This window comes from Aspergillus bombycis (genome assembly GCF_001792695.1).
Source record: "Aspergillus bombycis strain NRRL26010 chromosome Unknown contig00099, whole genome shotgun sequence".
Classification (NCBI taxonomy): domain Eukaryota; kingdom Fungi; phylum Ascomycota; class Eurotiomycetes; order Eurotiales; family Aspergillaceae; genus Aspergillus; species Aspergillus bombycis.
This window is the reverse complement of record NW_019170101.1, coordinates 33,093-53,133: the sequence shown is the minus strand read 5'-3', so window position 1 is coordinate 53,133 and position 20,041 is coordinate 33,093. Positions and strand designations below refer to the sequence as shown.

The 20,041-nt window shown below is 45.8% G+C and overlaps 8 protein-coding genes across 8 annotated transcripts; 3 read left to right on the top strand and 5 right to left on the bottom strand.

Moving 5' to 3' along the window:
• Positions 1-12: 12 nt before the first annotated feature.
• ABOM_009385 (tRNA (carboxymethyluridine(34)-5-O)-methyltransferase) lies at positions 13-1,074 on the bottom strand (the record flags this gene model as incomplete). The annotated part of the gene is made up of 3 exons (XM_022536513.1): positions 13-487; positions 764-888; positions 952-1,074. 3 exons carry the CDS (start codon positions 1,072-1,074, stop codon positions 13-15), a joined length of 723 nt encoding a protein of 240 aa, XP_022385676.1.
• A 1,247-nt stretch (positions 1,075-2,321) lies between these two features.
• On the top strand, positions 2,322-3,288 carry ABOM_009384 (tubulin-folding cofactor B; the record flags this gene model as incomplete). The annotated part of the gene is made up of 3 exons (XM_022536512.1): positions 2,322-2,591; positions 2,655-2,874; positions 2,963-3,288. The coding sequence occupies 3 exons, from the start codon at positions 2,322-2,324 to the stop codon at positions 3,286-3,288; spliced, it is 816 nt and encodes a 271-aa protein (XP_022385677.1).
• Positions 3,289-3,656: 368 nt separating this feature from the next.
• ABOM_009383 (Cupin domain protein) lies at positions 3,657-5,851 on the bottom strand (the record flags this gene model as incomplete). The annotated part of the gene is made up of 5 exons (XM_022536511.1): positions 3,657-3,874; positions 3,949-4,197; positions 4,289-5,485; positions 5,547-5,707; positions 5,787-5,851. 5 exons carry the CDS (start codon positions 5,849-5,851, stop codon positions 3,657-3,659), a joined length of 1,890 nt encoding a protein of 629 aa, XP_022385678.1.
• A 606-nt stretch (positions 5,852-6,457) lies between these two features.
• ABOM_009382 (ribonuclease H2 catalytic subunit RNH201) lies at positions 6,458-7,363 on the top strand (the record flags this gene model as incomplete). Its single annotated transcript, XM_022536510.1, has 1 exon — positions 6,458-7,363. The coding sequence occupies one exon, from the start codon at positions 6,458-6,460 to the stop codon at positions 7,361-7,363; it is 906 nt and encodes a 301-aa protein (XP_022385679.1).
• Positions 7,364-7,971: 608 nt separating this feature from the next.
• ABOM_009381 (peroxisomal membrane protein PEX16) lies at positions 7,972-8,730 on the bottom strand (the record flags this gene model as incomplete). The annotated part of the gene is made up of 1 exon (XM_022536509.1): positions 7,972-8,730. The coding sequence occupies one exon, from the start codon at positions 8,728-8,730 to the stop codon at positions 7,972-7,974; it is 759 nt and encodes a 252-aa protein (XP_022385680.1).
• Positions 8,731-9,418: 688 nt separating this feature from the next.
• Positions 9,419-11,623, bottom strand: ABOM_009380 (SAE2 C-terminal domain-containing protein; the record flags this gene model as incomplete). The annotated part of the gene is made up of 1 exon (XM_022536508.1): positions 9,419-11,623. The coding sequence occupies one exon, from the start codon at positions 11,621-11,623 to the stop codon at positions 9,419-9,421; it is 2,205 nt and encodes a 734-aa protein (XP_022385681.1).
• Positions 11,624-12,611: 988 nt separating this feature from the next.
• Positions 12,612-13,616, top strand: ABOM_009379 (WD domain protein; the record flags this gene model as incomplete). The annotated part of the gene is made up of 1 exon (XM_022536507.1): positions 12,612-13,616. The coding sequence occupies one exon, from the start codon at positions 12,612-12,614 to the stop codon at positions 13,614-13,616; it is 1,005 nt and encodes a 334-aa protein (XP_022385651.1).
• A 2,900-nt stretch (positions 13,617-16,516) lies between these two features.
• Positions 16,517-18,751, bottom strand: ABOM_009378 (YdiU domain protein; the record flags this gene model as incomplete). The annotated part of the gene is made up of 6 exons (XM_022536506.1): positions 16,517-16,717; positions 16,780-17,885; positions 17,939-18,089; positions 18,140-18,170; positions 18,221-18,230; positions 18,289-18,751. 6 exons carry the CDS (start codon positions 18,749-18,751, stop codon positions 16,517-16,519), a joined length of 1,962 nt encoding a protein of 653 aa, XP_022385650.1.
• Positions 18,752-20,041: the final 1,290 nt, after the last annotated feature.

Below are 20,041 nucleotides of genomic sequence, written 5' to 3'. Positions count from 1 at the left end.
TTCTCATTGGTCTCATCGTGTTGCGATTGCCCACCAATTGTCTTTTTCATAGCCAGATTCCAGGACACGGCCACCCGCATTGATTATGTCACGTTCTAACTCATTGGCCTCATAAAGGTGGTAATATCGATGGAAAACTTTTGGTTGATCAGTTGGACCGTCCTTAGGGACGTTGCTTGCCATAACCCATGGAACCATAACGTCCTGCTGGTCACCTTTATCCCAACCCCTGCGGCTGGTCTTCTGTTCGAGTGCCCATACATATAGCAGGACTTTCCCTCCAGGAGCCTCTGTCGTCGCAGGCTTCAATGTGCGCAGAATCTCACGGATAGCCTGAATCCTTCGATCTGGGGTTGATAGGTGGTGTATCACAGCTATCGATATTGCAAAATCGAAAAAGGAATCTGGGTGTGGCAGGTTTAGGATATCCGCCACAATGGCCGAGTGTGGTTGGTGATTTACGGCAATTCGGGCAAGATTCTCGGATCTGGCATCATTTAGTCAATCACGGGATATGTGAAATGGTTTATTCAAGAGTCCATGAATAAAAGCGAACAATGGTAATTTTCCAAAATAATAGAGCAAAATAAGAAGAAGAATAAGAAGAATAAAATATAAAGATTTAAGAACAAATTGATAAGAAAATTGAAAAATAAATTGATAAGAAAATTGAAAAACAAAAGCGAAATAAAACAAGTATACATGAAAAGGAGAGAAAATGAAATGAAGAAACCAAGCATAGATCATGAATGAATGCACTTACCTGTCTGAAGCAATGATAAAGACATTCTGGTTTACAGGTAAACATTTTCCGTTGCCACATCCCACATCTAATCCGATAGCTCCGGGTGTTAACTCTGTAAGGAACCGTTTCACGATTGGCCACGCCTGATAGATACATCAACTCGCATGCATTGGGAAGTGGAATGTTAAAAAAAATGGTATATATACCTTGTAGCGAGTGGAGGAAAAATGACTTGCGATTTGTTGGTATATCTCATGGACATGCTTTTCTTCGTATGCCTCCTCTTGCAGCTTTTCAGTCACAAAAGACTGCTGATCTGATGATGCCATTCTGCTGTATTACCTTGTGATCTTACACTTGGTATCTTTTTCATAGAGCTATGGCGTTCGATACAGCGTAATCGTCAAAAGGTCTGGAGTGTGAGGGAAAGAAGGAGAAATCTTAACGGCGTCAATCAGAATTGAAATCACTATCAAGAAACATGGTACAATACCATACACACCGTAATTAGATAGTTTCGAGGGCATGTCGTGAAATCGGTGCAAAGATTAAGGTTAGCGGGCACTCGCCATTGTTATGTAGCTCGGAGAATATCTAAATCAGCAGATCATAGCTTCATACACAGTATTTTTATTCTTCGTCGCTCTTTTCGTTTTATGTCCCAGCCCCAACTATCCCGTATTCCATCCAATATTAGCTCCATCTACATGCGCAGTACAACCGAAGGATTACCTGACTAAGGAATGCCGCCGTATCTTACCTTAACCAATACACATTAACGTAACCGGCAAGGTAGTGGGTCACGCAACTTGCCGGGTCAGCTTGGTATTGCATACAAAATGGCCTTTTTTAAAAGCTCAATATCTCAACTACAACTATATATATCAATCTATAACTGCAAAGAATTACTACTATATATACTACTTCTATATATTTATTATAGAAAATTATTTTAAAGAGTGAATTCTATAGATTATGCCTGTGTCCTGATAAAATCAATATAATATATATTACCCAGGTAATTAACTATTTCTATACTCTCTAAACTTGTCTACTTATTATTTTAATATATAGTAGGCTGTATATAAAATTTGAGATAGATTGAACTTGAATAGACTAAGATATTGAGCTTTTAAAAAAGGCCATTTTGTATGCAATACCAAGCTGACCCGGCAAGTTGCGTGACCCACTACCTTGCCGGTTACGTTAATGACATGGATTAAGTAACCTAGGTTTGAGTCCGCATACTCCCTCACATACTTCCTACAACTTTGACACCTACTTTAAAGTAATGGTTAGTATTTACCTAGGTAAGAACGGGAATAAAATAACCAAGAGCAATGTGCATATGGTTGGTTACTCGGTAGTTGGTTAAATAGCAGGAGGATTGCCTAATAAAACCACGTGCCTCTCTGGCCGGATCTTATCGCTAGGTACTCCGTACTTATCAAAGAAATCTATCCCACTTTGCACGTGAAATGTTACCTGGGCTCTCCTACATCAAAAAAGTAGAGCAACTCATTTGCACATTTAGACCCACTGTTTCTCGACTGAAGGGCACACACTCCAAACGACTATGTCATTCCAGCCCACTCCATCGGATGTTTCTGTCCTCATTACCACACCTACAACAAGTGCCAATTCTGAGCCGCACTTCGTCACGGAGCGTCGAATCACTCCAACATGGACCGTTATTCAACTAAAGTCAAAGTTGGAAACGATGACAGGGATTCCTCCTGGTAGTCAACGCTTAAAGTTGAAGACACCAGGTTGTCCTGACCAATGGGTTGACGGCGATGAGAATCTTATCGGTAATTGGGGGGTGAGAAAGGGCTGTGAAATCGAGGTACGATGTTCGAGGTAGTTTGAGGCCTATATGAGATTTTGCTAAAGTTAAACATCGAACCAGGTTCATGATTCCCGCCCTTCTTCAGCACGTCCAAACTTTCATGATCTATCCTCTGTTGAAAAATACGTTCTTCCTGCAACTACCTATGAGTCCCTACCAAATTCGGTATTGGCGTGGAAAAGGCGCCAGAAACTTGGTCGGTTTGACCCAAATGTACTATCACCGTATGAATCGGCACGCACGCAAGCAGAAAAAGACGCTGAGGATATTGGGAATCGAGGTAAGAAGCATAAATGGAAACCCAGCTAAGAGAGAGAAAGAAAAAGAAAAAGTTCAAAAATTTAACTACCAGAATGCCGCTTTTATAGGTATCGCGGTTTCCAGACGTGCGATTATTCTCCCTTCCTCTCCGCCACATGTCCGACGAGGAATTATTCGCTTTGTTGGACCGGTGCCATCCATTCCCTATCCCGGGTTAGAAACCAGAGATGCTGATTCTAGTGCGCTGCCTATCTGGGTAGGAATCGAACTTGATGAGCCCACTGGTAAGAACGATGGCAGCGTGGGCGGAAAGCGCTATTTTACTTGCCCTAACATGACCGGTATTTTTGTGAAACCCGAAAAGGTTGAGGTAGGAGAATTTCCGCCTTTGGGGCTAGATGATCTAGAGGATGAGACGATGGAGGAGATATAATCCGGGTCATTATGATAATCGAGACGAGGAGGCTTTTTTGGGTTAGACCGTATATTAATATCATTGAAATCGCGCCAGTGAAACCACACGAACAGAGTTCGTGCTCACACATGTTGCTATCAGGAACTGAGAGACAACAGAAAGAACAAAGTGAGGAACACGAGAAACACCGACAGCCCAGTATTCATTCAAGAGGATCGCTAATCCCAACAAGGTCCACGCCTATGACAGACGCAAAAATGGGAAACAGATGGAAAATAAAAAGTCAATGCTACATTCACATAAAGTTGGGAGAAATGACGGAAGAGGATAGGCAAGTGGCGTTGGTATCGTAAGGATAGTACCCTGAGCCTGTTCAAAGACAGTCACTAGGATGCTTTAGAGCTACCTGCCTTCTGCTTCCCCTTTGGTCTACCTTTCCCGATACCAAGAGAACGTTCAATTTGAGGGGTTGGTTCTTCTTCCATAGTATCATTCTTGGAGGCAGACCCAGGAGCAGAATTGTTACCCTCCACAGGAACACAACCTTGCGTGAAGAACAGCCGGGCGTCCTTCCCATGTGTGTTTGCGAAGCTGTAATAGTTGCCTGAAAGTAAAGCACAGATGGTCAGACATCTCTGAAAAAGGTAGACTGGGAAGATTTTGCCAAGCTCAACGTACCTCTTGGCACTTGGAATACGCAGCCTTTTCCAGCACTAAATTGTACACCGGAGATGTCTACTTGTACTCGGCCGTGGCATACATAGAAGACCATATGCATCTTCTTTGAGTTTTTTGGCTTCTTCACTCCGCCGCTTGGCAACTCAACGATCCCGGAACCTAAGAAAGGAGAGCTAAGTAGTTTGGCAAACCGAAAAGTTGAACCTTTGACATCCCTCGTTTCAATACCGGAAGGCGCATATGCAATATCTATATACCAGAGATCAGCACAATAAGCGATTGTATGGAGGCTTGAAAAGAAAACAAAAGAAAAGAAAAATAGAAGGTGGACTCCACTCACCGAGGACCTCTTCCTCGTCTATCCCAGCCTGGGCATCGGGATCCCACTTCCTAATATAACCATGTAAAATCCCTTCCTTCTCCCAAGGGTCAATATAATCTTCATCGTCTTCCGAGTTATTGTCATCCTTAGGTTTTCCCGACTTTGACTTTTTCGAAGGCCTGCCCTTCTTGGATTTTTGTCTTTCCGGTTCGAGCTCTTCCGTACGTATAATCTCCTTAATGGTAGAGAGAGGGTAACGTTCTCCCTCGGCAGCCTCGCCATCACCGTAGACACAGCGTTCGTTTTTCCAATAGGCAAGAGGTCTGACAGACACTCGCCCTGACCGAGTGTGTGTAGTGCTGCTATCCGTTGGGGTCTCCCGTTTGAGAATATATAAGCTTCGCCCCTTTAAAGGCCCCGTGCGGTTGACGTGATCCTCAACAACCCTATCCAAATCGGGGTGGCCTGACATTTTTGGTTCTCTAGTCTCTTTGTCGGAAGCCTTGAGCTTCTTTGATAGCCTCGGTTCCTCTGTATCGTGACTGATACTGCGCTGATTCTTCGCGGGCCTTCCGGGGCGTTTACGTTTCTGAGAGGATACACGCTCCTGTGGTTCATTCGGCTCTACAGGGAGTTGAGTCCGACTTGATCCACTTCGGACTCTCTTTTTGGGTTGATGGCCGATCTTTATCTGGCCTTTTTTCTGAAGGCCAACGGCCAATATTGATGGAGAAGGTGTTGCCGTGTTATTTTCATCTGGTTCCTCCGCTTCATCTCCTAGAATCGTATCGTTACCAGCATCGAAGCTGTCAGCGAAGTCATCCCGTATATGTTCGAAACTGTTTGCATTTTCATCTGTGTTGGATTGGCTGTTCGCATCGCTGTCCGAAAATGAAGCTGCTACTTCCTGTGTCTTCTTGTTTGCCTTACTGCGGGCGCTGCTCAAATGATTCAAGGGAGGTGCATTTATAGAACGGTGAGTCAGAGGAGAAACATCTTGTCGCAACTCCCCTTTCGTATGACCCAGGCCTTTACCATCGGAAGGACTAGAGGAGAGGGGTTCGCGTCGTGGGCTTTGGGATGATCGTAAACCGGGAGTTCTCCGAGGGGACCCAGTTAAGCCAGTCTTCATGGGAGAACGTGCAACAGGTGGGAAATAAGAGTTTCGCCCACCATTCATACCACTAAGGAAATCAGCAGGACCAGGCGCGTTCCCTAGTCACCCGCGTTGAGGAATTAATATCATAACCCGTACATTAAGAGCGTTTGTACGTACCCTCGTCCATAGACATGCCATCGGAGCCTACCGAAGATTCATTCCCATCGCTAAAGCCATTTTCTCTTACGGGAGACTTCTCTGGCGATGACCACATCCCATCGATGTCCTCCATTCCATGTTCATCACGCTTGCCCTCCTTCACTGTAATCCCTGTACGACTGTATCCATTATCTTTGTTAGTCGCCTTTACAGCAGTAGGAGAACATCAAAGTGGGATGTTCAGCGGAGAACGCTCACCGTCCAAGTTTACCGACATTGGAATAATCATAATCGCGAGCTTTCGCGGACCCCCGAGGAGCCATCCTTGTGGAGTTCCGGGAGTGAAATGCGGGAAGGTAGCTAGCTGTATGGTAAAAGTTACGAGTAGAACACACACGCGCACGCGCGCACAATGTATCCTAAACTGCTTTAGCCGAAAACACCTTTGTATCACCCTCTTTTTTAATGAAAGAAAAAGAAAAAGAAAAAAAGTATAACCTATAAGCAATAAGGACAAATTTCAATTGGGAGAAGGCGGAAAGCTAGTGAAGCGCTGTGGAGGGGAGTTGGAGATAGGCGGCGACACGCGCGGAAGCGCCGCTAGTCCGGAATGGTTTGGGACGCGTCTAGAGCACACAATCTTCATAGCGTACAACAAGTTGGGTCCTTCACCTCCATAGAATCATCTTCATCTTTGTTTATAGTTCTTTATCCCTAGTCAATAGTATTTGGTGAAAGTTGGTATGGAAGAACCAACTCAGCATCCCTCGTTCACCTCTCAGGGGAAGCTCACTTCTACGGGCCTTTTCGTCCCTCCCAATATAAATCGCCAAGAGTTGTATGCGGGAGATTCTTATTCCTACTATTCGCCATGCCCTGCCATAATTTCGGCTCGTCAACCGAGTTCAGATGCTTCCAAAGCTGACGAGATGACCATAGATGATTTCACCCCAACTGAAAGCTACCCGGAAAGGTATGCTGTTTTGGGTGTTGACGAAGCAGGCCGTGGTCCAGTTTTGGGTCCTATGGTATACAGTGCTTTCTACTTGCCACATGACCTTCACAACTCCCTCCTTGCGCGCGATTACAGCTTCAATGACAGCAAGGTTCTAACGCCCGGTGTACGCGCCAATCTAATGCGGCTGCTCTGTACTCCGGGGACTCCCCTGTTCGAGTCATGTGGATGGGCAACTAAGCTTTTGTCAGCAAGAGATATTTCGTCCGGCATGTTGCGCCCCGGCGCGGGTATCTATAACTTGAATGCGCAAGCAATGGATGCTACTGTGGAACTCATCCGGGAGATCGTGGAGGGCCGCAAAATTGACATTAGAGAGGTGTATATTGACACGATTGGAAACCCGTCCACCTATCAGCAGAAGTTAGAGCGGATCTTTCCGTCGCTAAAAATTACAGTGGCCAAAAAAGCCGACTCTTTGTACCCTTGTGTTAGTGCTGCGAGTGTTGCTGCTAAAGTGACCCGGGATGTGGCCTTGGAACTCTGCCAAAAAGATATAGCGGAGGCTCAACAGTCCGATGACCCTTCACAGGCAACTTCTACCGACAGTTGGGGAAGTGGTTATCCCTCAGATTCGAAGTGCGTAAGCTGGCTCCGAAGACACATGGATCCCATATTTGGGTGGGGTAATGAATGTCGATTCAGCTGGGGCACTTCGAAAGAAATGCTTGAAATGAGAGGGGGGTTGAAGGTGGACTGGCCGCTAGATGAAGAAAACACACAACTTCGAGATTTCCTCTTAACATCTTCTGAAGCTCCTAAGGGAACCAATCAAGAGCTGCGAGATTGGTTTGGGCAGAAGACAGCAGAGGTTATTTAAACAGAAATAACACACTCCCGATATGGAATCGCGATAGCGACTTGTGATACCCCAGTATGTATAAATACAGAACGCTAAATCTGCAACATAATGGCGAAAGTATCGAACAATATTAAAAAAAAAACAACGGCAAAATCAAATCAATTAAAATAAAATGAAATAGAGGAAGGTAGAGAAATACATAGAGAGAATATGTCAATCAATGAACGAAGAGAGACAAAAATGCTAGGATCCATTGGGTATCAAATCAGGTTCACTCATTTCAAGATCCGAGTTCGAGTTGACGGGGATATTGTCGTAGATTTATTTCAGCGAATGGGGGGAATGAAATGCTTCAGCTCATAAAGTTGCTGTTGAAAAGTAGTAATTGTCCCACAGGTATTCATAATCTTCGACCACACTGCCTACCAAGTCAAGCAGTGGTTTACCTTTCATCGTCCTAGTTAACCCTTTCAACCAGGGCCTGGTTAGTGTTAGCATAACAATGGCCTTGATTGGTGATAGTAATAAGCATTCATACTTAGTCAAGTTTTCATAAAGAGCACCCCTCATGAGCCACCACCCCATAGCCCATCCTCTCTTTCTCAATTCCTCGCGCTCCAAGCCTGTTAGTCCCCGAGGCCACCAGCAAGTCTTTCCCTGAAATCAGTTTTGGCAAGTTGCCGACAGCCATACTCCATGCCAAACCCAATGAGCCAAGGCCTCCAACTTCGTTTATTGCCATTCCATTTTTGCATCGCTAGTGCATAGGCTACAGGCCGCAAAATGTACAATATTTCTGCCAGCTGGCCTTGACCTGTGACTCGGTGCAAAAGGGCCTTGGGCGGCTTGATGTCATCAGCAGTGAGTACCTTCGATATTAAGAAGCTTGAGACGTCGTTCACATCCGGAAGGCAAGGAAGCGATAGTCCCGTACGAGGCATAGTCCAGCTCAGGTCTGAAGACCGCTCGCTTACTGGTGTTTGCATCCCGTTCCAATCGCGTTCCTCTTCTTCCGCAGATCTCGGGTCGACGTCGCGCTCTGGTAATGGAGGGCTGACTAGCGGTCTCGAGTTTGTGAGATGCAGCAGAAACAAACGACATATTGCTTTGATAGCTTCGATAAGGATAACGACTCGCCAGCGAACTTTTTCACCTCGACGCCGCGCGATCATTTCCCAGAGTAGCTCTGTGTACTGAACCATTTGAAGGGTGATGGCAACCTTGCGGTAAAGTGAGGAGTGGGCCGTCCAGTACTTTGTATATCGGGAATGTGGTGTGGGCGCCGGCCGAGAGATAGTCGATGGAAGTCTAGAGATGACTCGAGAAACAAGGGAATCGTGATACAGCGAAAGGAGTTGTACGGAAGAATGTACTGGATGAACCATGTTAGACATTTAGCATGTATTCGAGGCTAGTAGTGTGTATATACCGCATTCTGACGAGATCTCTGAATCTCTGTATCGTCCTGCGTCGTACGTAGGCATTAGTTTTCGTCATTCGTATATGCATAATTAGATTAGTCTGAAACAAACCTGGGATTATGTATGTGAGAGACCTCAACGCCGACTCTACTTGACCTACAGAACTAGCGTTCTTAGTCACGAAGTCCTCGTACAATGGTAGCCATTTAGATGGCCTCAAAAGCGTCGAGGGGGTCGATCCTCCGTGGCTTCGCGTTGGATCCATAACCGAGAAATAATGTATTTTATGTAGTAATCGAGCCCCTACTAGGCTCAGGAAGAAGCGAAACTTAACAACAATATACGGGGATGAAGTTGAGCAAAGCAACAAATGATAAGAGGCATGTTCAGTTTCAACACGTGCTCTCCGCGCCAAGGAACATGTGCCGAGGTCCCGTTCGGACAATCTACGGTACTTAATAGTGTAACTCAGTAGGCCTGCAGATGTAACTAACTAGGACAAAGGCTATTATTCAAAGCTTCAGGCCATTGATAATTTCTTAATATTAGAGTCATAATTCTTATCTCAAGAACCATAGTAGAGCTCCAAAATCCACTCACTCCATACTAATCACCATTCAGACGCCTCGTTCAGGGCCTCGCTCCCAGAGAGTCACTCATCCGCGTATTTCCAAATGCCACCCGGGCGCATAGCTTCTCTATATCGTTCTTTTACCTTATCTCTCTCAAGCCTTCTTGCCTCCTCACGGTCAAAATCTAGTTCTTGTGTGTCAGGCATATCCGTGCGCCAAAACCCCGGAGGTGTAGCAGCACGTTGATGATGATTTCTGTGTTTTCCAAAACAATCGGCGATCAGCCTTGCTTTTGCCTCATCAAGGAGCTTCTGACGGTCCATTTCACCAAGTGTATCAAGCAAATATTTATCTCCTCCCAAGTAGTCTTCTAGGATTTTTTGGTCATCTTCTTGACGAGAGACTGTAGGGTCAGTTCGTAGACCAGCAAGGCGTGCCATGGCTAAGAATTTGTCTCCACAGCAATCAGGGCGCGTGCATCCCCTGACGCACTTGCGTTCTTTTTTCTTGCGGATAACGGTGTCAAATGCAAACCCGAGTCCTTCGTTATAGTCAGGATTTATCCTGAAATGGCTAAGCTCGAGCCGGTGTAGGGGCAGAGCTCGGTAAGGTTTATCCTCTGGATGCATTTCGATGGAATTAGATTTAGCTCGCTCGGAAAGGTGGGAATTAGTCGATGCTTGTTGCTTAGTCGGCTGCTTATTAGCTTGTGAAGAATCCAATACTGCCGTTGTATGAGTAGGTAAACGTGTATTATATCCGGATGTTTCGTGATCAGCTCGTAATTCGTGCTGGTTGTGCCTTCTTGCATCTTTCACGTTCTCGTTGTCCTTCGGTGACTGCAACAGTGGCCTAGGAGGCAACGGTTTCTCCAACAAGTCCTGCAAACGGCGTGAGACACCTTTGGAACTTAAAGTTGCTGATAGGTAGCTGAAATCAGCGTTCCGTGAAGTCCTTCCTGCATGTGATACGGGATACAACGGTTCACCATCCTCTGCCATGCACGATATAGCATGGCTGGCCGCCCTTGGGACTACAACTGGCTTCTTTTCTGAACATTGACCAGAACCATGAATAAGGCTGGCATTGTCATCCACTGATTGGAGTGCTGTGGATACATTAGGAAGCCTGTGGCCTGACGCGAGTCGGGAATTGTCGTGAGGTGTTGGTTTTTGAACAGATGGCGAATGAATAATGGCCGAAGGGTCTGTTTCAGACATAGGATATGCGTCGATGACCATCTTTTTTGTCGGTGTCTCGACAGTGTCGCCAACTTCATCCAAATCTTGGGTTTCAATTGTTTCAATATGCGGGCAAACGTTTCGCACGGGACTAAAGGGCATGCTTTTGCTTTTTACGGCAATGGATGGTTTCAATTCCCTTTCCCCCAAGCCACTATAATGGGCCAATGCCCCAGATTCGGGTAAACTCCCGCGTTTTCTCTTCAATCCCTGGTGTGTCTGACTCACCAATGTATCGATATCTTCGTTCTCCAAAGGAGGACTGGACTGTGTCAAAAACACGTCTTGAGATTCAGTCTGCAAGAGCTGTCCAAAGTTGTTCTCTGATCTTCTATATTCGCCGCAAATGACGGACGTACAAACTTCACCCAACTCAGGCCTAGGTAAACCCCGTAACCCGGTAGCCCCATCTGCTACATTATGACTAACCGGTATTGGCATGTCATTTGCAGGTATCGATTCTGCGGTTAGAGAGCCATCCTGGTCATCATTTGTAATGTTCTTCACACGTCGAAATTTGACATTGACGCCACTTAGCACCAATGTAAACTCATCCCGCTCGAAACATTTGCCCCAATGTTCCAGCTTTCTCTTATGCCGCTTGATCTGTTGTCTGAGACCCTTACAGGCCTTTACAAGCGTTTGTGCATCTCCATATAAGGCGGCATATTTTCCATTGACATTTCTCATCTCCTTCATACCGTATTCCCACGACAAGAGATTGTTGTCGTCACATAAACTCAAGACACGCTGCGGCGCATATGCTTCCTCCAATTGAGACTCGCTCACAGAAACTTCAGCATCATCTAGGCTAATATCATTACGGTTTATCTCTTCCCGCAAATGGGTAATCTCAACATTCAGCCTCTCGATCTCGGCCGCGGCTTTACGTCGAGCATCCTCCGTAACCCTGAGTTTCTCTTCTGTCGCAGCGACCTTTCTGTCATGAATGGTAAGCACAGCACCCAAATCGTTATATGCAGTATCGAAGGATTTCTCGAAGTTTTGGGCCACAGAGGCATGAAGTTGCTTTAGAAGGTCCATGAAAATGAGAGTGGTCCATGCAAGGTTATGGATATAGTTTTGGGAGTGTCGGGAACGCGACAGTACTTATTCTAAGCCTTACATCATACCCGTGACCCTAGGCGGGATTTAGCCCAGTTTCTCTCCGTCCCAGTTATCAGTATAAGCGTTCTTATCGAAAGTTTCCAGGAGTCTTCTTATAGCATTTCCTCAAGTCCTTACGTATCTTTTGGGCTACTCTTATATGAAAAGGAAGCTACCAACATGTTGAAAACACGTGATGACGGTGATACCCTGACCTATCCGTCGCGAAAACGGCGGCGTATATCCCAAGCCTATAATAGCAACTACCTCTCATTCCTAAGCGATGAAATTTTATTGCATATCCTATCTTATCTACCCATACCCGCTTTGCTAAGATGTCAAAGGTATGCTCGCTCTAGGAAGGACCCAAGCTGGCAGAAAGCTGACGTACTCCGTTCCCTTTAGAGTGTCCCGTCGCTTCCACGCTTTAGCCGAAGACCCGGAGCTATGGAAGCGACAATATTATTCTCGATGGGTACGACCTCGAGCACGCCGCTTAGCGAGAATGAGACGTGCCACTCCTCATTTATCGAGGCCTGAATACTCGCCCAAAGTGTCTACATGGCTCGATCACGGTCATCTAGCGAGAGAAGGTAGCAGTACAAATTGGAAAAAACAATATCGCCTTAGACACAACTGGTCCAAGGGGATATGCCGTGTAACCACAGTTGAGTTACCTCAACCTCTACAACCACCAATTCTGGTACAATTTTGTGCTGGGCTTGTGTTTATAGCAGATTCCGATCATGGGCTTAGGGTTTGGCACGCGGACAATACAAACTCTTGCTTAGCAAGAGTGCCTTTTACAAACGTCAAAACACAAGCACCTATAGTACCCACGTCATTAAAAGCAACTTATTGTCCACAGCAATATGTGACCAGAGTTGCTATCGGATTTAAAAGCGGTTGTTTTAGTGTGTATAACATGGACATTAGAGCCTTACGATTGGAGCTGGGATTCACTTACACTAGTTCTACTGATTGGGCAATAACAGGGATAGCTCTGTCATTCCCCTATATTTTAACGGTGTCCCACTGCAATGTGCTATCGTTGTTTAGTATTCAAGCTGTCAATGAGAACTTGGACCACAGCCCCGTCGAATTGATAGAGAAGGCCTATCTCCTTGCAACACTCAAAGCCGAGAGCATATTGGCGCCCATGTCATTGTCTGTGCGTGCCGCAGGCTCGGAAATCATATCTTCTATAGTGTATAGCTTTTACCACATCAGCTGTGGCTGGTCAATAGGTTTGCAGGAACTACATTTCAACAAAAGTGGTCAGCAGATCAATTCACGACTCACAACTACGGTGGACTGTCAATATGGTGTGATACCGTTACGTCCATCTAGCCGGGTACCAGAAGAGCCAAAATCTTTACTGAGCAGTGACCTGTACGGGTGGCCTACTGAACCATCGATCTTACATCGAGAACCTCCAACCTCGATCTCCTATTCGCACCCATACCTCTTGACTTCTCACGCAGACAACACGTTGACTGTGTACCTTATTGTTTCTACAACAACAAGTCTTTATGTCAAAGGCGGCCAGAGACTCTGGGGCCACACCACGTCAGTTGCAGCCGTACAAGTAGGTGATCATGGTAAAGCAGTATCTGTTAGTTCACGTGGTGATGAAATTCGAATATGGGAACTCGAGCCTTTGATCTCTTATTTTGGGACGCAGAGGATGTTAGAGGAAAAGAGCATACAAGTTAGCCCTGAGAACAAGCAATGTCGGAAGTATGACAACTTCGGCATATTATCAGGAGTCTCTCGTTGCGAAGTCAATGGGGATCAATCCTCCTCTCTGGAAAGATCTTACGAATTGGACCGGATACGAGGCTGCGTTGGATTCGATGATGAGCGTGTGCTTCTGCTTCGGGAACGGAGTGTCGGAAAACAGCTACTAGAATTATATGACTTCACATGAATCCCGCATCTGCTGGGCAGAGAAAAGGAACAGGACGGTTGGCACCATCCCAAACAGAAAAATCAATGAGAGATTTTCTCTGGTATAAACTAAACCTTTAGAATGCTCGGGAGTATCTAAAGCAGAATGTTGGGTTGCAAACCAATCCCAATGTGTTCAACCTGAGGACCTTGGGAGGCTGTAGTAACTATTTAACTGCATGAATTACTCAGGTTGAACTGGGACCTCTGTCTTATAGCTGCCCCCACGGACATCAGGAAACGTTCCTCGCTCCGGCTACATATGGATACTATTATACCACCCCGGTGACTTGGGCTGGTCTTTCCCATGGCATCTCTCTGAAACCTCCTCACTCCAGAGCGGCCTTCGCTCAGCCATTCTTCTTTTTTTTAGATGATTGGACAATTTACGGTGAATAATGAAGAATTGCAGCCCATAAGATCATTTGAGTTATTCCTTGGCCTTGTCTCAAGTCCGGCCGGCTTTTTGAGATCCTCAGATGAAAAGCACCAGTTGCTTTCAGTGAAATACAACGCACCAACTTAGTCTCGCTTAAAATTCAGTTGATTTCTTCCTGCTTCTTATCTTGATTTCGGGGGATAAAACAAAAGAGGGCGAAGGTGGGGAAGGATAATAAGAAATAAAATCAGAAGGGTAAGGAATGCAGGAGTTTAGTACCACAAAATTGCAGGCTAACTAGAAAGAAGGGAGCTCTGCAGGAACCGCACGGCAAGCGAATTTAATTTATCAAGTAAATTAAATTCACTTTCTCGTCCCCGCGCACCGCCTTGGACATATTATCTGCATTAAATTTCTCATCAATCAATCGATCTCCACCATTATCATTGTGGTTTCTTTTTTTTTCTGAAGAAAAAAAAATCCGGATCATTCCACAACAGCTTCGTTACCATTCAATCTAACCAGAATATCTGCTATATTCAATCAATATGAGTTTCCAAACCGGAGGTCGTGGATGTTTTAACTGTGAGTTTTTACTATTGTAGCGGCCTCGATTTCCTGGCGGTCGCTACGATTTTGACGTCTAGCTTTTGTGCCCTCGCCTTGCGATTCGACCCGGAAGGTTTCCCTCCCTTCACATTTGCATGTCTTGCTTGATTTTGTTTTTACTTGGGTTAGCGCCTGTTTGATATTTCTTCACTCAAGAAGAAAAGGCATCAAGATTGTCATCTTCGTCTAAGTGTGGAACAGAAACCCGGTGCCTACCTTTTTTTAAGCCACTAAGAAATTGAACTAACATCTTCTATACCATAGGTGGCGATGCTTCCCATCAGGTAATTTCTCCCCAGATCATCAGTGCAGAGGGCATTGATTATGTATTTTTTAATACACTTTTGATCAAACCATAATCTCACGGACCCTGACTTTTAGGCCCGTGACTGTCCCAAGAAGGGCACCCCAACTTGGTATAGTATACTCTCATTACTTGAACTATAGTTTTACATTTACTAATGGAATAATCAAAGTTACAACTGTGGTGGTATGTTATACTCTGCTTGCCTTTACTTTACTAGCACCTCGTTAGCGGGTTTCACAATCCCAACACCCTTCCTCGGTCTAATATTCCTTGGGTCTTGTCTAACGGATTGAAAATCGATTGCAGGACAGGGACATGTTAGTAAGTGGATACCATGGGAATCTACTGCACAATAATAAGCGCAGCTTATCTGACGAGAACCCCTCTGCTAGGCCGCGAATGCACAGTAGCACCTAAGGAGAAGTCCTGCTACCGTTGCAGTGGGGTTGGCCATATCTCTCGTGAATGCCCCCAGGCACCTCGGGAGATGGCTACAGTGGTGCTACCGGTGGTCAGGAATGTTATAAGTGCGGCCGCGTGGGCCACATTGCAAGGAACTGCTCTCAGGGCGGGGGTGGATATGGTGGTCGTCAACAGACTTGCTACTCTTGCGGTGGTTTCGGCCACATGGCTCGTGACTGCACCCACGGTCAGAAATGTTACAACTGTGAGCTTTCCCTTGTAATATGCAATATACTACATCTACGCCAGTGGGAGGACTTGTGCATTCTAACCTTCACTTTTGGAATTCTTACACTTCTTTCCTTTTTTTGTTGTCTATTGTGCGCATGTGTACTGACCACTCAAATGTAGGTGGAGAAGTTGGACATGTCTCGCGGGATTGTCCCACTGAAGCCAAGGGTGAACGGGTTTGCTATAATTGCAAGCAGCCAGGCCACGTTCAAGCTGCCTGTCCTAACTAGGCCAGAAAGCACTTTGGGTCGTTCGTCTAATTTGTCGCGCCAGTATATACACGAGACGAGGCTTTTGGAGGCGTTCTCATGGACTGAACCAGTGCTCTTCGAATCACTCGAACTCTCATATTTACGCTTTCTCATGTAGCCAGATCAAGCCTGGCTCATAACCCTGGTCTTGGTGGGGTTTGCCCGTCCCTACCATGACCATGATATTCATGAGTACTCGCGTGCCAATACATTGTATCCGTGATATTTGCCTTCTATTTCTCAAACGTGGGCAGCAATTCCGTGGGCAGTAATATGGCAGGTGATCTAGGTTGCAGGACGACAAACATGATAGGGTTCTTCTGTGTGTAATGCGGATGACTGCAAGAAAAATAAATCTATTCACTCGATGTCTCAACTACTGAGAGTATTCTTGACTTCCTGGAACTTCTCTAGGCTTTTGCTTAAGTGTAGGTTTCTCTAAACTGTGTATGGGGTTGCCCCACGATTCGGGGGGCTAAAATCCTTGTCGGCTGTATTCAACGGCAGGAGTCCAAATGCAAGGTATTTTAGTATGCAATGCAGTGTTGCCTACACTTTGGACGCCGCTATAAGAATATATACAAATATACAGTTCGCGGAAGGGCAGGGAATATAATTGAATGATCGTTGACTTAAAATGCTTAAGAGCTGCAGCTGCACATCATGGCCCGTTTGTATCGAGGAACATCTCCACAGAAGCGCTCCTCCTCTTCCTTGTTCCAGCCCCAATCCTCTTTGAATGGGTTTAAGGCCATTTGCATCACGCGGTCAAGGATATCTCGATCTCCTCGACGTTCTACTCGATCAATAACTTCGTCGAGTATCCACCCGCGAGGCAAGAACTAGTGAATTTGCACCGTTAGAGAGGTAACCTGACTAAATTTTCGAGGGACTAGAAAATTACCTTTGGGTTTACTGTTTTCATAGCCTTCTGTCGCTCCACGTCACCATAGGGCCCCCAATCCTCGAGAATCCTCAGCCTCCAGCGCTCGAGCCAATTTGCGATGCGCTCCTTTGCAGAGTTTTCTGTGTACCCGACCCCGCCAAACCCTTCGTTGTGGAAAAATATTGGCGCAACTTCTTTCCGTTTTTCTTCGGTATCGAGGGCGCTGATCGGTACATGAGAAAGCCGCAGGAAGAAATGGTTGAAGTCCAGTTCTAAAGCTTCCAACGTGTCTAGCATTTCTGAAAAGATGTCCTGAAAATCTGACTCTTTCTGAGTCTTTAACCCTAGTCTTCCACCCATCAACCGCTTGTATTCATACAAGAATATAGTCCTGAACTCTTCACCCGTTCTTTCAATAATTTCTTCTGCGAGTTTGACAATAGCTGGGGTAGCATCTTCGGTTACCCCTTCTTTCACAAAGCTCTCTTCATCAACTTTGGTTCCTGCCCCAATGAGCTCTCCTAAGGATTCTCCAAGCCTGACCAAGTTCCACCAAATAATAGTTGGCTGGTTTTTGTACGAGTACCTTAACAAATGGTCATCGTGGTTTGGTGTGTATTGGGGATCAAAGTTGTCCATGAAAGCGAACGGGCCGTAATCAAGCGACAAACCATAGATTGATGTGTTGTCGGTGTTCAATACTCCATTCATGAAGCCATAAGATTGCCAGGCAGCCACAGTCTTGGCATTTCGTCGTGCGACCTCTCTATACAGCCTTGCAAACCGATTTTCTTCGACTCCTTCGTGTTTTTGAACCAGGTTCCACGGTACGCCTCTTGCTGGATTATAAATCGCATCGGTGGGTTGATCTTTACCTAGAGGTACTGCAGCCGGTAGAGATTCCCAGCCGTGAAACACATCTTCGGCTGCATATGTAGCTAGTCTTCTGATTAGATCCCTGTCACCGCGTGCGCGGAGAAGGTCGAAAGTTCCTATTCTCAGCCAGGATTCGGCAAACCGGGCCACTATAGCTCCGGGTTCTATACGCTCGCGTAAAATTTTTGACTCGGGCATTAGAGTAATCGACAAGGCTCTGGTAGTCGGTATACCAAGCGCAGAGAGTGCTATGTTCATAGTTAGCTAGACGGATAGTATTACGCAGCTGTCAGTTTGTTACCTTCCGACACGACATACTCGCGGATGCTAGATCGAAGGACTGATTTTCCGTCTGCAAAGCGTGAATAGGGTGTCTTCCCAGCTCCTTTGAGCTGCAATTCATATCGGACACACGTATTAGGGTTGGTGCTCTCGAATAGGCTGATAGCACGCTGCTTGAGGTCAATCCAGGTCCGAAGTAAGGCCAGACAACAAAGCTTACCCCATCTCCAAGCTGCCCTGCCCATGAGCCGCTGTATTCTGTCAACTTCCGCATCGTGGTGTAGGTTCAAAGACAACGTACAATTGCCATCCTTCGCATCGTTAACTAACCGCGGCCAGCGAATAACTTTATTGAAAGGTTTACATTACCTCCGTAGCATTGCGCCCATGGGTAAATGCCTCCATTCTCTTTGGTCCAAAAAAAGTGATTACCAGACATTACCGCTGTAAACTGAGGAGTAAGCTCCTCTCCTGGCATTAATCCCAAGTCTGCCATTGCTCTTGGGCTGACACCTAAAAGCTCCGTCTTCATGGATGGCTCGGGGCGAACAAAAGTATATAGGGCGCCTTTTACCAAGCGCGGGCCGAGAGCTTCCCTCGGAGCTCCATGAGAGATCTCGGGAGTCTCGAAAGCAGGGTCTGGTGGCAGTTTGGCTGTGAAAGTATTGGACTTTGGAAGCTCCTCTAACGAAAGCCCCTTTGCAGGGTCTGAGAGTTGCGTAGTCATCTGGTCCAATCGATTCCGGACAGTTTGTGTCTTATGCAGGTTATTGCAAAGAGACATATAATTTCGATGGCGGCTTAGGAAGATACGTGGCGTAGCACGAACCATGAGGACCTCTCACAAGGCAAGGGCTGAGACAATGTAAAGGAGGGGAAAATCCGCCTAGTGGAACAGCCAGGTCGTAATGACAACAGAGAATAATTCGCTCTTCTGTGTGGTATGGTTGCGGAGAAGACGGGTATCGGAATTCAATCGTAAGCTAAAAGAGGGGGTGACATCATTTGCGTTCCGAAATCATGATGTGTCCTAGTATACGGAGTTCTACAGAGCTTATTAGCAATCCTATATATGCCAGAGTCCAGAAGAATGGTAAATAACTATGAAACTGACTAGCTATGAAAATTTAATGATTTGATTTCCTTTGCAAAGCTGGCACCACTCAAAGATGGAAGAGGCTTCCTTTTCTACTATTTCCTGTAATTGCAACCCGTTAGGTTTTATTGGCTAACACACCATCAAACTTAGTACTCACTGCCAGTGGACTCATGGAGGTCTTGTTTCTCTTTTGGAATCTGTCCAGTGAACTGTTTCCTGGCTTCCTAACCCGATCCTTGATGAAATCCCCCAATTACCCATATCTGGTTTACGGCATACTCCAGAGTAGGCACTCTATGGTGATGGAGCCCGCAATATCAACTATGGACTCGTTCAATCAAGTCTGTCGTCGAACTTGGATACTGTCTTTTTAATGGAGTTGGGATAGTTATCACAGGAAGTGGTGTAGAGTGTGAGGATCTGTTCGTGCTGACCAATGTCATAGTCCATAACTATTGCACATACCCAAAGAGTGATCAACGCAAGCCTGGAAAAGCTCCAAGTGGACCATTAGCAGTCTATAGATATCCATTCTTTCGTGGCTTTTTGACAGGTGCCTCTTGCATTTGCCTAAAGCTAACAATGGCCTATAGGGACTACCATGGGAAAGGTGAAAGCCGCAGGGAAGCCCATTGGATAGGAGTGTCCACTTCTTGCAATATTACATTAATGACATGTGGGAAAGGGCTAAAATTATACCCTTTAAATTAACTAATTCAACTATTATCCGTGCCTCCGATATGGAAACCTTGTCCCGTTTCAAGAACCCAGGGAATATGAACGAGTTATGGACTACTGACTCCCATCATTCAGGGAAAATGTTGTCCATTCGATCAGTTTAGGTATTGTGCAGCTTGGCTAAAAAGAGTATACTGAAATGGTCCGAAGATCGTGGCAATGTCTCCAACACAACAAGGAGCGAAGAGCTCTGTCCCGCCAGCTATCCGTGTGCTCTGATCTCCCAATCAAGGCTAGGAGGTAGACGATACCTTGTTACAGATGCCAAAGCTTTCTGGGAAGATA